This window comes from Gobio gobio, assembly GCF_949357685.1.
Source record: "Gobio gobio genome assembly, chromosome: 3".
Taxonomy (NCBI): Eukaryota; Metazoa; Chordata; class Actinopteri; order Cypriniformes; family Gobionidae; genus Gobio; species Gobio gobio.
Genome location: NC_137099.1, coordinates 28,464,733 through 28,480,924, shown reverse-complemented (window position 1 = coordinate 28,480,924; position 16,192 = coordinate 28,464,733). Strand labels below are relative to the sequence as shown.

Below are 16,192 nucleotides of genomic sequence, written 5' to 3'. Positions count from 1 at the left end.
ATATAATGCATCTGCTGCAGTGTGTGTGTGTGTGTGTGTTCCCTGTTCTCTCTAAGTGGAACACATGCTCAACAGTGAAGTGACACTTTCATCAGTCAATCACAGCGCATATCCCTGTAGAGCTTCCAGCTGCTGTCTCTTTCTTTTTTTCTTAAATAAAATATCAACATATATATTTTTTTCATTTTATTCAACAAGTGCTCCTGCCACAAGCTGGTGCTGTGACACAATAAATGTAGGTGACAAAAGTGTCCTCAATCTAAGCTTATGTTGTTACGGATGACAGAGGAAATACACTTAATGTACTTTGACAGGTAAGACACATTCACCTATCTACCCCCACTCAGGTCAGCCTTCTCATGAAGATGGCTGTCACTCCTTTGAGCCGTTCAGATTAATCATAGTGGTGGGATTACGAGGGCAATGTAGCAGAACCCCTTCTATCACCATGGAAGAGGGACTTGACAGCCTGTTTGACAGGCCGGGCCTGTAATCTGCGTAATTTGCAGGTGTAGTCCGTGTTTCTTTTTTAGGAAGGGTCGGGATTACCTCAGGATTAGACTACTCGTCTGACAGTGAGGCTTTCAGGAGCTGTTAGCGTTAAGCCAAACTAACCTCCCCACATCTCGTCCGAGTTTGGTGAGAGAGACGAGTGTGACTGGATTCTAACAAGCTTGACAGTTTAATTTACTGCTCCAGGTGACTGACTGGTCATGGCAATTCGTAAATCAGTGATCTGTAGACGTGACAAATCAGCTCAAGCTAATTTATTCTTGCAAAAAAATTATATAAAATATACACATATTTTTGAAACACTTTGGACCATGATGAGCATACAGTGGTTTATAGCATGGGTTGTAAAGGGTTATTGGGGTCCACGTTGAGGAAAAACGACACTAATGCATTTTACTAAGTATGCATGTTTATGCATGTTTAGTTACTGTTACTGTGACTGAACATTTAGCACACTGTATATCATTACTACTATAGATGTTTTTTGTAATCAGGTTTGTATGTATTATTATTATTATTATTATTATTATACAACTTATAAAATTTTTTACACATTTTATTTTTTGACAGCCTTAGTGTAAACATTAAGAAATAATAATTACAATCTTTATTTTAAAACTTCATTATTTATTTAATGATCTCCAGTGATGTTTTTATTATTTATTTGGACTTTAGTACAATGACAATATACATTATTTAATTTTGTAACATCAAATAGTTTTGTCTTTATAATATCACACTTAATGGGGTTTTTTTACATAAAAAAGGGGTCCATGGCATCATAAAATGTAAAAGTCTTTGCTTTTAATAGGCTTATAGGGGACCAGTGGATGTGTGTGGATGTAGACAAAAAGCCACATGATCCTCCAGTGCAGAGTCATTTATAAACCCTCAGATTATTGGAAGCACCATCAATACATCTTAGTGTGATGCCGGCATGTCTTTCATTAGCACAAACCTATAAAAAATAAAAAAAGAGAGACAGAGAGACAGAGAGAATGCTCTATTAAAAAGTCAGAACCCAGATATCAGCAGTTGCATGAATGGCATTTCAGATGTTCCAAAGTGTGTGTGTGTGTGTGTGTGTGTGTGTGTGTGTGTGTGTGTGTGTGTGTGTGTGTGTGTGTGTGTGTGTGTGTGTGTGTGTGTGTGTGTGTGTGTGTGTGTGTGTGTGTGTGTGTGTGTGTGTGTGTGTGTGTGTGTGTGTGTGTGTGTGTGTGTGTGTGTGTGTGTGTGTGTGTGTGTGTGTGTGTGTGTGTGTGTGTGTGTGTGTGTGTGTGTGTGTGTGTGTGTGTGTGTGTGTGTGTGTCGTATTGCCCCATATTTTATGATAGGTGCAGTAAGAAATCATTATGTTTGGACAGAGAGTGAAGTATCACAACTGAGTGTTGTTAAAAATTCTGTGGTTTTATTCCCCAAACAGGGCTTTGTGTTATTCATTTAGCTCTATGCAGTAACTGTGTGTGTGTGTGTGTGTGTGTGTGTTAGTGAGTGAGAGTGCAATTAGCCCTGGTGCTCAGCTTTCAGCTCAACGCAGTGTTGATAAACTCCCAGAGTGCACTGGGACGAGCCGACAATGGCTCTATTAAGACTGACAATCAACAGAAAAATGGAGGAATGATCTGCCTCCTTATTAGCATACGGCTTTAATCAGATTTAGGGCTTTAATAGCAAACTGCTATGTAGTCCTGAGCCTAAAAATGCTCCTTAATCATAAAACTAAACAGAAACTGTTTAATCAGACTTTTGCCTTTTTGTGATGCTGCTCACTTAATTGATATGTATCTGCTCCTTTGTTACGCAGCTCCTACATGTGGATTTGTTTATTTGTTGTTTGTGTGTTGGTGAGCAGAAGCAGGCATGCGAGCTGGCTGGTCTGGAGCAACAAAAGGCATCTCTGCAAATGGAGTTAGAGCAATGGAGACGTATACGGCAGCAAACGCCAGTGAACCCCGCTGCCATTGACCCGGAGCGCCTGCAGGCCCAAGTCAAACAGCTCACTCACCGACTGAAGGTCTCTTAGTTATTTTCAGTTCAATAGGTCCAGTTTATACATTGGACTGATAGACAATTAAATTAACTTGTATGGTTACCTTAAAATATTTAAGAATGTTAAATAGTTGTATTATTTGCTTATGTACCCATGCAGTGGTTTCTAGTAGTAGACGAGAAGTAAGACTAGTAAGATGAGAAAATAATATATTTTACAAAATAAATTAAATCAAATATATTATTTAAATGAATATTTTACTCCATCTTATTCCACTTTCCACTCTGTAGCTTTGTGAAGTGCAGTAGTGGAGGTGCTTGCTAAAGCAACATCTAATTGCATTTGTACAACTATTCAATTATAAGTTATCTTAGGTCTATTATAATATGATTTAACTGTTCAGATAAATAGAAGTAGTATTAAATTAAGGTTATTTTAGGAATGTATAAAACAGGAAAGACTTGGCCTTACTCTTGAAAGAAATGGTGACCATAATATGGCTATATATATGCATATTCATAAACGAACACTTGCATGATGCTGTTGATTTGATGGGCAGAAGTTGTCATTCATGAAACAACGTTCAAATTTTAAAGTCTCCATTTGAAAAATTTTGTTAACTGCACTGTTACAGTGTTTTCCTTATTTTATTTTATTTTCTCCTGTAAACAAGTTGGTGTGTTAAATAGCTGGTGACACTTTTGGGTGTATTATATCAGCAAACTGATTTATGGGCTCTGGCACTGCTCTTTATATTTCTGTGTTAGGCTCAATGATAGTGTCATGTTTAAGAGACAGGAGAGTGTGTGTGGGTGTGTGTGATATGCAGTCAGGATGTGTGCTACATAAACGAGTCCTCCGTTCCTTTCAACTAAAGACAAGGTGCACATACAAATATCCATCATTCACATGATCACAGGCATCCCACCAACTCAACCTGTCGTCAGAGTTTTCAGACGCTCTGTGCGTGTGCCTCTTACCTTGACACACATTCACAGAGATTGAGCAAATGTGCCACTAAATAGATCAAAACCCAGCATAATAAGTAATGCTATAAATGATACATATACAGTGGGACAATAAATAATATAAGATTCAGTGACAAATAAGCACTCAATACAATTCTATAAGTTCTTAGATTTGTAGATATTGTATTTTTGAGTTTCAAAAAAAAATGAAAAAGAAAAAATCAAGTTTAAACCGTTTCTCTTTTTTTTTCTTTTTTTTTTGCTACCAAATTTGAATATAATCGGCTCTAAAAAGTAGTATAACCATTAAGTAAATATTTTTTTCCTATATATGACTGTGCGTTATCATTGAAAAAATAAAACTGAAACAAATATTTGAGGTTATTTTTTTGTTTTGCAAATTATGAATTTTCTTGTAGTTATTCCATTTGACCAGCCTTACCTTTTAGTCTTTATATAATCTAATATAAAAAATACTGACCATGGTGTACATTCATCAGGTTCTTCAGGGGTCCTGTCCTCTCTGTGATGTATTATTGAAACAGGAATTCTTATTACCTTCATGGTTCTCTTGTCATGATAACAAAAGGCATCTTGTACTGTATTTTACTGACAGTCACCTTCGAACCACTTTTTGTCTTGAAAAAAAACTCCTTCTTTAAAGATTTTTTAAAAGAGGTCCCATTAATTAATGCATTAACTAATATTAACTAAAATGAGCATTTGTTACAGTTTTTATTAATGTTTGTTAATGATAGTTAATAAAAATCCAACTGTTTATTGTTAGATCATGTAATCCGAGGTCCATTAAAGAATATTAACTTTTGATTATAATAATGAATAAAAGGATGTTGGAATTAACATTAACTAAGATCGATAAATGATTTAAAAGTATTTTTCACTGATGAAACTAATGTAACTAATGGTAATAAATTAACTTTTTTGTAAAGTGTTACCACAATAATAATAAAAGATATTTCGGTAACACTTTACAATAAGGTTTCATTAGTTAACATTAGTTAATGTATTAACTATCATGAACTAACCATGAGCAATACATTTGTTACTGTACTTGTTCATCTTTGTTAACGTTAGTTGATAAAAATACAGCTGTTCATGGTTTGTTCATGTTAGTTCACAGTGCATTAACTAATGTTAACAAGATTTTAGTAAAGTATTAGTAAATGTTGAAATTAACATGAACAAAGATTAATAAATGCTTTATAAGGGCAGTTCTTTATTAGTTGATGTTAACTAATATAGTTAACTGATGTTAACTAATGAACCTTATTGTAAAGTGTTACCGATATTTCAAACTAAAGAATTTTAATCAAACATTGTACTTAATTGCCAGAATCTCCAGACCGTTTCTTTTCTTTTTTTTTACTTTAAGCCTCACCTTTTAATTTAAGCCTCACACATAATATATCTAAATAAATATACATCTTTTTTTAAATACCTGAATATATCTGGACAAAAAATGAATGTCACATCATTAACTTATAAAGGAAACTAGAGCCAATGCACAGGACATATGTAGATGTGTATATTTCTGTGAAACAGCATCCTCATTAAGCATCCCGATGGCTCAATACTCATAAATGAGTCCTGCACGATGGGATATCAGATGATAGGATAAATGTGTGACTCTTTCTCTCCACAGAGTGCCAGCAGTGAGATGAGCAAACACACTGCTGCTAACAAGAGCCTGAGGGCTCAGTTAGATGAAAGAGATCAGACACTGAAGGAACTGCACGAGAGGTAAATGCGCTCTATCCCCTCTCTTTCCTTCATAGTCTTGAGGTATTCTCACTTCTTTGCCCTCTCTTTCTCGTGCTCTGGGTCACATTTGCAGTGTCTGATTCCACCATGTGGCAGACTTCAACACCAGATTTTGAAAAGTGTGAAGCTGGCTATGTGCAGAGATACTAGCAGAGAGAGGAGGTGTAATTTCCTTCCCATGTAGTTATGCACTATTGTCATAAGATGTCTTGCCCTGGGCACCGAGTCTAACAGTCTGTTGTGTTAACTGGATGCCATCTCCCTGTGCTTTTTATTTTCTTCCGCTGTCTCTGCGTCTTTCGATTCTAGCCATCTCAGTGGAAAAAGTGTCTGTCATAGTAAATAATACATTTAGTGAGGTTTTGCTTGAAACAAGTGCAAAATATCTGAGGCAAATGGCATATTTTTCCTCTCAATGAAAACTCTTGTTTTAAGTACATTCACATTTATACTGGAAAACAAAGGCATGGATTGAGAATATTAGATTTTTTTTTCTCCAGAATGTGCATGCTTAGAACTGTGTGAATGTCACAGCGTGTGTCCGCAGTGAGGTAAAACTCAGAGGTTTCACGCCAGTCAGTGACAACATGTGAAATCACAGATGAGGAGTCCCTGTGAGCGGCAGCCGCCTTACGCCACGCAGCTTGTTTAAATGAAATACATGTCTAGACGCTGTAAAAAATACATCTGCTGCACTGCCTTCAAAAAAAGTGAATTTCAAAGCATGCTGCCATGTCCTGAGTCAATATCCGGCGCAGAGGTCTCTGCCTTATTCATAAAGGCCTGCCTTTCATGTGCCGCCTGTTGTCTTTCCATATCATAAATGTATTCATCTCCTTTGTTTTCTACTGCAAACTGCGCATCCATGATCTGTGAAAGCACTTACAACTGTATTAGCATCCAAAATGCATTCTGAATTAGCAATCTAGCACCTCAACACCAAAGAGACAAAGCGGGGAGTGCAAAGGAAAGCAAACGTTTTAGCGAGACGGGCTGTTCTGAGGCTCACGCCGGTCATCAGTATCAGCATCCCGCTATTCTTTTTGGGCACGCGAACCCCTAAAATAAATGTTATAGATCTAATTGCCATTTGCTCTCTTGAGCTTTGGGAAAGATGGAGTGAAGTGGGGGAGGATGGGTGAAGCGTTGGCTGTAAGTCAACAGGAGAAACAGCTTCGTCCACTCTACAGCGGGGTCAATATGGGTTTTCTCATTAATGGCTGTTGGGTAACCTGACTCCATTTCCCCAGGCCACCCAGTCTTATTTAATTTAATGTCACTCCAATAAGAAGCTCTCACATTTATTCAGTGCATTTGCTTCAGGCACTCTCTCTCTGGAATTTGAGGATATTTATTTAAAAGGACCTTTACTCATCATTACAGCAGCTCTGGTCAAGGAGGCAGTCCGTAAAACAGCCCTCAAATGTTAACATATTCCAACACTTTTATATCTCGGAGATGTGTAGATGTTTAAACTATTTAGGAGCAATCCGGTTACAAGACTGCTGGCGTTTTATTTGTTTTCTCTCTGTTTAATTATTCATTTCCATTTGTTAATTTTTAAAGTGAGTGAGTCCACATAAAAAACTCACTTTGAAAATTAAAAAACGAAAACAAACAAACAAAACCTTAAATGTTTATCTGAATGTGTTTGTGTACAGGATCTGTGTTTTAGAGAGGGATGTGACAATGAAAAGACAGCTGGTGGAAGATCTCCGGAGCAGACTAAAGATTTGCCAGGACTCCGAGAGGAGCCACAGAGCAGTAACTGAAGACTTGGAGAAGAAAGTAGGTCCTGCTCGAACAACAGATACTGTACTTGCCATGGCAACAGCCTTGGAATTAATTATTCTCTCTACTGTTATTGATCGTGTCACTCATCCAGAGTCTGAACTTCCTAGACTTCCACATTTCACTGTCTGTTTAAAAATATTGAAGTAATTGAAATTTCGGTCTTGGTGACCCCAGTCTAATTTAATAACAATTGCTTTTCTTTGTTAGATCAAATCTCTCTCTGATGAGTCAACTAACCGGAAAGCGCTGGTCGACTCTCTGAAGAGAAGATTGACAGTAGCCACTGCAGAAAAAAACCAACATGAGACAACCAGCCAAAAACTCAAAGAGGAGCTTCAGAAAAAGGTTTAAGAGCTTTGACTATCTGCATCAACCATATTTCCATCGCACAGTAATTTTAGTGACACACTCTGAAAACGAAGCGCTCTGTTTCAGCTCATCCTTCATTGTCTTGCAAGAGTTGTTTTTTTTTTGTTTTGTTTTTTCTCTCCATTATTCACCTAATTACCATTAGTCTTGTTTGATGTTTGGCCTCAATGCCATACTTTGCCCCAGTTTCATCTTCTGCTATTGATCTGTGGATTCAGTCTATTATTTTACTTGATATCTATGCTGTAGATCTGTTATTTATCTATAGTGTAATATTCTAAATCATGAAATAATTGTGAGAATTTATATTAGTGTTTATTTGGAATTTCTGATTTCTGTGTGCATATCCCCAGGAGCAGAGAGTGACTGTCCTCCAGTCACGGATAGGCGAACGGGATCAGGCCATGGCTGAGCTGGAGCAGACTGCGTCCCAACAGATGCACGGTTTGGCCGAGCAGAGCTCTCAGGCGCTGGAAACACTGCAGAGAAAGCTCACCCTCGCTGAGTCTCAGCTGCACCAGTTCCGCACATTCACTGAGGTATCGGGACTGTCCGACATATAGACTGTCATCATTTTAGCTTTAGGCTATTTAAATTTGCTATTAAGATCTGTCTTGAGTATAACAATCATATTAATATTTAAGCCGAAAGATAGTACTGTTTTCATCTAGTAACGTGTCTCAAATGCGTATCCTGTTAGCATTTGCAATTGAATTTCGCAGAGAAATTCTTTGTTTAAAGTAATTAAATAAATGTAATTAATTGTAAAGCACAAATGTGATATTTTTTTTTGGTGTGTTGCATTTTGATATCAGGTGTATCAAAGTGCCATCACACTGTTTTTTTTTTTTTGTTTTTTTTTTAAACAAATATTTAACTTAAATATATATATATATATATTTTTTTTTAGCTGCATGTAAATTGTTTTAAAATTATGGTTGAATGACAGTTGAGTAGGCAACCCTTGTTGTCAGGACATATTAGCATTTACATTACAAATGCAGGGTGGTCATTTGCATTTTCTGCTACCTCTGAATGTGATTTCAGTGATCAGATAACAAAAAAAAAATTTTTACCTGTATTTACACTCTCCACTTGTGATCAGATCACCTCAAACAGATCTTAACGTGTAAACAGGGTGTTAGATATGAGGTATGATCAATGTGTAAACCTTAGAGAAAAAGACATGGATTCCATTCCAAAAATCTGTCGTCAAAACCCAGCATGTTTTGTAGCCTGTGGTTTCGTATAGTCAACATAGTTAACCTGTAGCTGATTCCTGCTAGTGTGTTAATGATGGTCCCTGTAGACGGCCCAGCTCTCTGGCCTACATCCCCCTGTCATGGATTGATGAGCTTTGAACATGCCATCCTGTCAGGAAGCTTCAAGAGTGATCTTTTGGGATGATTATAATGCCATTTGGGGATCCACCGAAGAGCTTTGTTTGAATTATGCAAATGTATGTGGCCATGAGTAATTGATAACATGTAGTGTGTTATAGTGCAGGTGTAACAGAGAAAGGTTTTTTCATGCATTTAAACTCGAGGAATAGTTCAAATTGCATTAAATGCTTATTGCACTAATAAAGACATCTTTAAGACAGCGTATTAGATTAGTATGACATGGAGTCATTAAGACACCTCATTAACACGACTGTTTCCAGCCTTTACTTTGTGTTGCTGGTAAACATTTACTTCCCCATTCAAATGGTGTTGAGAGTGAAAAATGCCAAATGTCACAAAAGATTTAAGATAAAGTCTAATTTATTTTCTCAGTAATTTCCTCCATAGTTTATCTTCTAATACAATCCACTGTGGTTTAATGCAGGTAAGTCATTTAAAGAGGAATTTTTCTCCTCCGCTCCTCTAATCCTTCTCCTCTGCAAGAGAACTGGTAAATTGGCCCTGTGGCTAAGGTGATTGTGGGTAAGAGCCCTTCTCCTCTTGGCCCCCATCACACTATCCTGCAGTTCGGTTGGCTCTCGGGAAGCGGTCAGGGGAGCTGTGCAGAGTATGTGATAAATTCGCTTAATCTCTTTCCGGATTTTTCTGTGCGCTGGGTTTAGGTCAATTGAATCTACCCTTTGACTAGTGACAGTGAATATCTATTAAGCTTTAAATAAAGTCATAGGCTCTTTTGACAGTTTGTTGATGAGCTGGGCATTCCTTTGGAGAATTTTCAATGTTGCCGGTTTAATAATGTTTATGTAGTGTATGTAAATGCAAAGCGAAAGGGGAGTGAAAGTTCACATTGACCAATTTATCTCAATTTCACAGGAATTTTCCTCTACCTCTAACAAAGATTATTTGCATTATTTGATGATCAACAAAAAAAAAAAAAGTGTACATATTTGTATAACAGTTTTGAGATTCAAGAGGGGGGAAATAAATTATATACAATATACGATTTATATTTAACTAATCTTTTTTAAAACTTAATGATGACATTCTTTTTTTGTTCTTATCTGTTGAATATACATCTACCATGATACACATTTTTCTAATCACTGAATTCAATTAAAAAAAAAATAGTTTTTGCAAATTTAATGTAAACAAATGTGATAAATGTCCTGAAATCGTAATTGAAAAAAGCTGAATTTAAAGGAAAAAAATTCATTTTATATGATTTTTATAATTAAATTAATCACTGTAGTAAGAAAATCAGACCTGGTTTTGTAATGGCTGTTTTTGGAATGCCAGAGGAGAAGTGTTTTTTTTCTTTGAGTGATACTCTATTTGAAATTGAAATATTCCCTAAACATGTATTTCAGTACAGAACCTAATGTTTTATATTTTGAAAAGGGCATAACTGTCTCCCCCATAAACATAAGTGGAATTAGAAGACCTGCATATGGATCAAAATCAGACAAAATTTTTTCCTCACTGTTGTCTATACTATCGTCTATACTAAGTACAATTTATTTATTATTAATTATTTTATTATTTATCTTTCATATTATTTGTTCTGGGGGATGAGAGGGGGGGGGGAATATATATATATTTTTTTTAGTTCTTGCAATTAAAGATATTGAAAAAAATATATATTTTAACTGCTTAACTGCTTTTTTCATAACAAATAATAATAATATATTATGCCAAAAAATAAGCAGTGAAGCAGCTTTGTTATTAGAAAAAAAACTGGAAATGAACACTCTCAAGACTGTATGTCAAGGTCAATGATTCTCTTAAAATATCTTCTTTTTTTTTCTTGGCAGCAAACTGCACATTTACGCTCAATTGCAGCCTGTTAAGTCACCTCGGCTTTGAAGTACATCTAATCTTTTTCTCCCCCTAATGTACATAAATGATTGTTTTTAGAGTTTACACCTGATAGAGACATTTGCTAGTTAAAATGCTTTAGTTCCTAATGGCATTGCTGCACATTCGCAGTGTGTGAATATGAGGACGCAAGAATAGCCTTTATGTAATCCAGTAGCATCCCCTGAAATATAATGAAGATCCATTTGAAGTATTTATGATGGAGGCTTTATGAAACAAATAACGGTGATGGGGAGATGTGGGAAATGGAGCATGCCCCAAAGAACTGTGCTCTGATCAACCGCGTGTGATTGCTCTCACTTATACTTCTGTGGGTTAACCTGGAATCACACACACACAGACTGTCCATTCCAAGGTCAGGTTTTCACAAGGCTTATGGGGAATGATACAAGAGATTATTGCTACGATCAATAAGCTGAAAATGAAACAAAGGGGAGCTCACTTTATTGACTTTCTCATGTACAGTGGCAGCTTTAACATTTAATTGTCTCTCAGTATTTAGCAACAATTCCCATTTAGCTCGCTCCTCAACGGGCGCAACAAAGAATAAGACCCAACGTTCCCCACCGCCATTTTAAGAGCCTCTCGTCTCCCCATTATTTACTCTCTTCTGAGAGCTCCTCTTATAATATGATAATACAAAAAAGGAAATAAATCAAAGTGTGTGTTTTTTAGCAGCTTGTCGTCTCTTATGTGCAATTCCCCTCCAAATCAACACGAGAGCATTCGAAATTTTAGTGCATCTTGCGTCAAAAGTCAAGAGCATTCGGCTACTCGTTCATGCCGCTCCCAATTTGACGAAATCATCTTTAACATCGAGCTCTTGATCACACCATGTTCATTACACATTTACTGTAAGAGACAATATGTTTATGCTTTTGTCTGTTTTCACCGTTATTTTTAAGGCACTGGCTAATGAATTGGCACAGAATGTGCAGGATGCTAAAGTCCGTTTGAGGAGGAAGAAAAAGAGTGAAAAAGAAGGAAACAGAATGTCTAAATGCTCACTAGTGAAAGCAGCGTCTATCCTCAACATGACAGAAACCGACCTGGTGGACATGCTGGACACAGATGAGGTCAGTATTGACTGAATATTATGGGAAACAAAACATAGTTACAGATAGAATAGCATGTGTATTACAAATGAAAAAATAAGTAAAACTGACATTCCAAATATGTATTTATTATTATTACTATTGACAACTAAACATTTATTTGGCATAATTTGTACATTTGAATATTTTGATCAGACCTGCCAATATTGTACACATGGGTATTTAAAGTACTTTTTTTTATTTTTTTTTATATATAATTTCCAAATATTTAAGCTGGACCGCTTTTGGGGTCATCCAGTGACACCGTTGCACTCTTACACACCCACACAAAAGAAATTTAGAGTATTTTCTTCATGGCTTTTAACAGCATTTCCGGCCATGTTTTGTGATTTGCAGTGTGAGGAGGCGTGTGTGGGTCGTGGGCCAGACACAGATTGGACTGAACATGTACAACACATCCTTCAGCAGCAGGTTTGATTTCATTAGCAACTCAAACATTTTTTTTTCTCCAATTTTAGTATTCACATTTTATCAATATTCATAATTTTGTTAAAGTGGTGCTTTTAGTGCAAATGAACGTTTTTTTTAAACATATCCTGCAGATTTTAAAATGAACATATTCATCTTTTAGGGCCCTTTCACACCGTGAAAAAGCGAAGCAAATCGCAGATGAATGGTCTATTCACTGGTCTATATTTGTCAGGCTGAACATAAAGCAAAATCAAGGTACAATAGATGGTGCGCCGTGAACGCATCTTTCAGCTGCTCTGCCATCTGGCTATCAGAAGAGCAGATGCATGAGAGGCAAGTTCAGGACTATTACTATTATTTCAGCAATAATTAAAAAAAAATTGTAGCAGATGCGACGTTTAGCTAAAGTAAAGTCATTTCCCTTGTGGAATTTAATCATAAAAGGTCCATAAATTATATCTAAATGTGTATTATTTAATGTATCATTTAATTATTACAAATGTGCATCATTTATTTGAATAAATCCTCAAAATATAGAACATAGAGTCCTCAAAATAAATATTTGTGCAAGGGAGAAAAATGTTAGAAATGTACCTCTGTCCCAATTTTTGTATATGCATATAGATATATGTTTATGTCAGTATTGTCCAAACAAATTGCTGAACCTAGTTCACACATATTTGTTCTTTTTCCCTTATTTTAAAAAGGAATTGTGTGCGTTAACAATATTATATTATAACAATATTATTAATATTTGTATAAAATTAATTATTTTTTTACTTTTAGTTTTTATTTAATAAAAGGGGTAATTAATGGTGAACAAAATGCACATATAAAATTGTAGTGAAAGCATTACATTTGGGTAATTGTAAATATGTGCAGAATAGAGATAAAAGAATATTGATGGGGAGACTGAATGTTTGAGTAGTATTTTATGCAAACCACCTAATTGTAGATTACGCGCGTAGTGTAAAGCGAACTGAAAACATTTCATTTAGAGTCATTTTCAGGCTTGGGCTCAACATGTGTGGAGTGTGAAGAAGACTGCTGCTCCAGTGTCCAGTTTATAGTGCTTGAGCACCACCAAATGTTCTGATATGTGTATCTGCATCAACTCCAAAGACATGACCTAGAGCTCAAATCCTACTGGTTGGTGCGCTTCATAGCTAGTGGGGGGGGGGGGAAACAATACTCACCAAAGATAAACTTCGCTCCCGGTGTGAAAGGCTCAATAAGAAACCGTTGTTGACTGAATTAGCTCCCTTTCTTCCCATTTCAAACTTTAGCCTATTTTTACATACAGGATTTGTTTGCTATGTATAAAGTGAAATCTCTTAGCAACAATATCTAGGAGATCATTAAAGAATTTATGATTTCTGCTCTCTGTGTGTATGCGAATGTATGATTCACGGGCTCTGGCATGTCACTACAGCGCTAGTGGCTTTGACCTTTGACCTCTGTGACCTGTCTATACCCAGTCTGCACATCTCTGCCTCTCGCCGCTGGACACTTTAGAGGACTCTGAAGACTGCCATCAGGCAGCTCGGTCTCTCTCTCCTTTTTTTTCTCTCTTTTTCTTTCTCTTGCTTCCTCTGCTGGGCTGTAAGACCCCGAAGCAGCTTGTTAGTGGTGGGCCAAGTATTGATCTGGCAGGTCTGTCGATGCAGGGAGATTGAGCCAAGCTCCACTAGAGACTCTCCACCAGCAGGCTGCTATTGACACACTCGCATACATACACATACACACAAACAGAGCAGCGGCCCGCAGGAGACTCTTCACAGGCAAGTTGCTATCGACGTTTTCTCGGCTCGGCCGACACAACTGCTCGCTGTATGACAAGGCTGAGACCAGCCTGAGTCCCCAGAGAGCTGCGCTGACACCGACACGGTGACCCGCACGTTAGTTTTTCTTTTCTTTCAACATGCTCATCCTCTGTTTTTTTCCACCCTCCGTCTCCTAACGCGTTCCACTGGGAGGGTGGCTCTTCCTCTGACTAGTGATCAAGCGAGTTTATTGGCAGGTGAGTTTTTTTAAGGTTTTTTTTTTTTTTGAACAGACGACTAGGTCAAGGTTGCAATTTGTTTATGTTGTACTTGCATGTTTGGATCTCAACCCAGGCTCATTGGAAAAACACGCCTGTGAAATTATTACGTTGCTTCTTGCACTTTCTGCGACACTTTCACAGTGAAATGCCCAGTGAGTGGCGCTAAAAACACATTCCATTTTATCCCCAACGTTGATTGTTTTACATATCAGCACAGAAATAGAAATTAAATCCGACAAGTGGACCTAAAAGGTTAATGCCCCATCGCGTTAAAATAAAAAACGTACCAGCTAGATTAAGCCTAACCGATGGTTTTAATGCATTTACTGAAGCAACCGTGCTTTTTATCTTTGAGCTCTTTTATCATGACTCGTGTTTTACGGGACTTGTAAAACATTCGTCAGAAGAACCATACATGCGGAGCTGGTTATGTGATGCAAACGTCAAAATGTATTTGTTTACAAATCATGCACTGTGGTGAGGTTGTAGTATTGTGTAGTATGGCATAGTAATGTGCAAGAAACCACACAAAAAAAGTAATCTACCCTCATAATCATAATTTGTGTCAAAGGGAATAAAAACGCCTAGTGTCTTAATGCCCTCTAGTGTTCATTTCAGCTGGAAACTGCAGTGAATTGCAGGTGTAAGTACATTTTGGGAGAAAAGTGTTGGTAGAGGCACGTTTTTCCAATGAGCCCAAGTTGTTTGATCTCCATATGATACTCCAAAGCCACTGGCGTATGCAAAGTTCCATGTCAGTACTACGGCCTTTTTGGTGAAATGGTAATATGCATGCGTGTGTGTTACCTAAGCGAGGTCTTTTCTCTCGCCTGTCAGTCTCTGTGTATAGCGCGAGCTGTCACTGTCAGCCACTAATGGTGGTACCACTGTGACGACTTCTTATTACTGCTGTGGCCCTGTCAATAGCACAGCCATCACTCCAGTGCCACATGTCAACGTAACAAGCTCATGCATGTCAGAATAATGTTGGGACTCGGTGTGCGCGTTTTGAAGAGGTGCCTTTCACTCTCATGTCATTTTATCTGCCTGTCTGAGTCGCACAGGAAAGGAAATCACACAAAAGCTTACGGGCTGTTGCTTCTGATCTGTTGCCTTTGCCACAGCGCGTTTCCGCTTTGCTGGCTTCAAATAACATTAATGAACATATCTCTCTCTTTGGATATCTCTCTTTTCCTCTTTTCTTGCCACAACGTGCTCCAAGCACCTCTAAACTCATTCCCTTCTCTCTTAATGAGACAACAACACTTCCTCACTTGAGGGTCACAACCTGGGAATAACATCACCAACCTATAAGCATTTAGTCCACAGTGCTCCCTGCGGCTTAATGTGTCAGGCCGTGAATAACCCATCCTATGCTGAGTGTCCACCCGCAAACCCTCATCTAGCCCAGGGACCCCTTCGCCCAGTAGCAGTAGACGTTTAATTGCTTGCGTTTATTTGTGGATTCCTAATTATTGACTAGAGGTAAATTATAACACCACGGCCTTTATGAAGAGATGGAAATGACTGTTAGAGCTAATGAACTGAGCCACCCTGCCTCTAGTCATTTATCAACCACATTCATCTCGGCCTGACAGCACAGTCATTTCAGAAGTCGTGGCCCCCCTCCATCCTTGTATTATCTCATGACCAGCATCATTTGGATTGTAATGTCCACAAATTCCAGCTGTAGTATTTCTGTTCTGTTAGGATTGCGCTGAGAAGAGCCTTTTCAGTTTGTGTGGACTGACTCCATCTTGTGACCTTATCTGCAATGTTTGTTTTGTGCTTTGAGGTGATTCTTTGTTTTATGGGTGATATAAACCTGCTACAATGCAATGACTGAAATTATATATATAATTTAATACTTACATTACACTTTAGGATGGGGAACACATATTCACTGTTGACTTTTGCCTCAATAAACT

General features: G+C 37.5%; 1 protein-coding gene across 2 annotated transcripts in view; it reads left to right on the top strand.

Moving 5' to 3' along the window:
- The window catches only part of cntln (centlein, centrosomal protein), a 151,911-nt gene that overhangs the window by 131,893 nt on the left and 3,826 nt on the right, over positions 1 to 16,192 (top strand). For both annotated transcript variants that reach the window (XM_079811926.1, XM_079811925.1), the window contains exons 19-25: positions 2,366 to 2,527; positions 5,135 to 5,232; positions 6,915 to 7,041; positions 7,255 to 7,392; positions 7,770 to 7,955; positions 11,600 to 11,770; positions 12,146 to 12,220. In XM_079811926.1, coding sequence (XP_079668052.1) covers positions 2,366 to 2,527; positions 5,135 to 5,232; positions 6,915 to 7,041; positions 7,255 to 7,392; positions 7,770 to 7,955; positions 11,600 to 11,770; positions 12,146 to 12,220 — 957 coding nt within the window. The remainder of the gene's footprint in view (positions 1 to 2,365; positions 2,528 to 5,134; positions 5,233 to 6,914; positions 7,042 to 7,254; positions 7,393 to 7,769; positions 7,956 to 11,599; positions 11,771 to 12,145; positions 12,221 to 16,192) is intronic.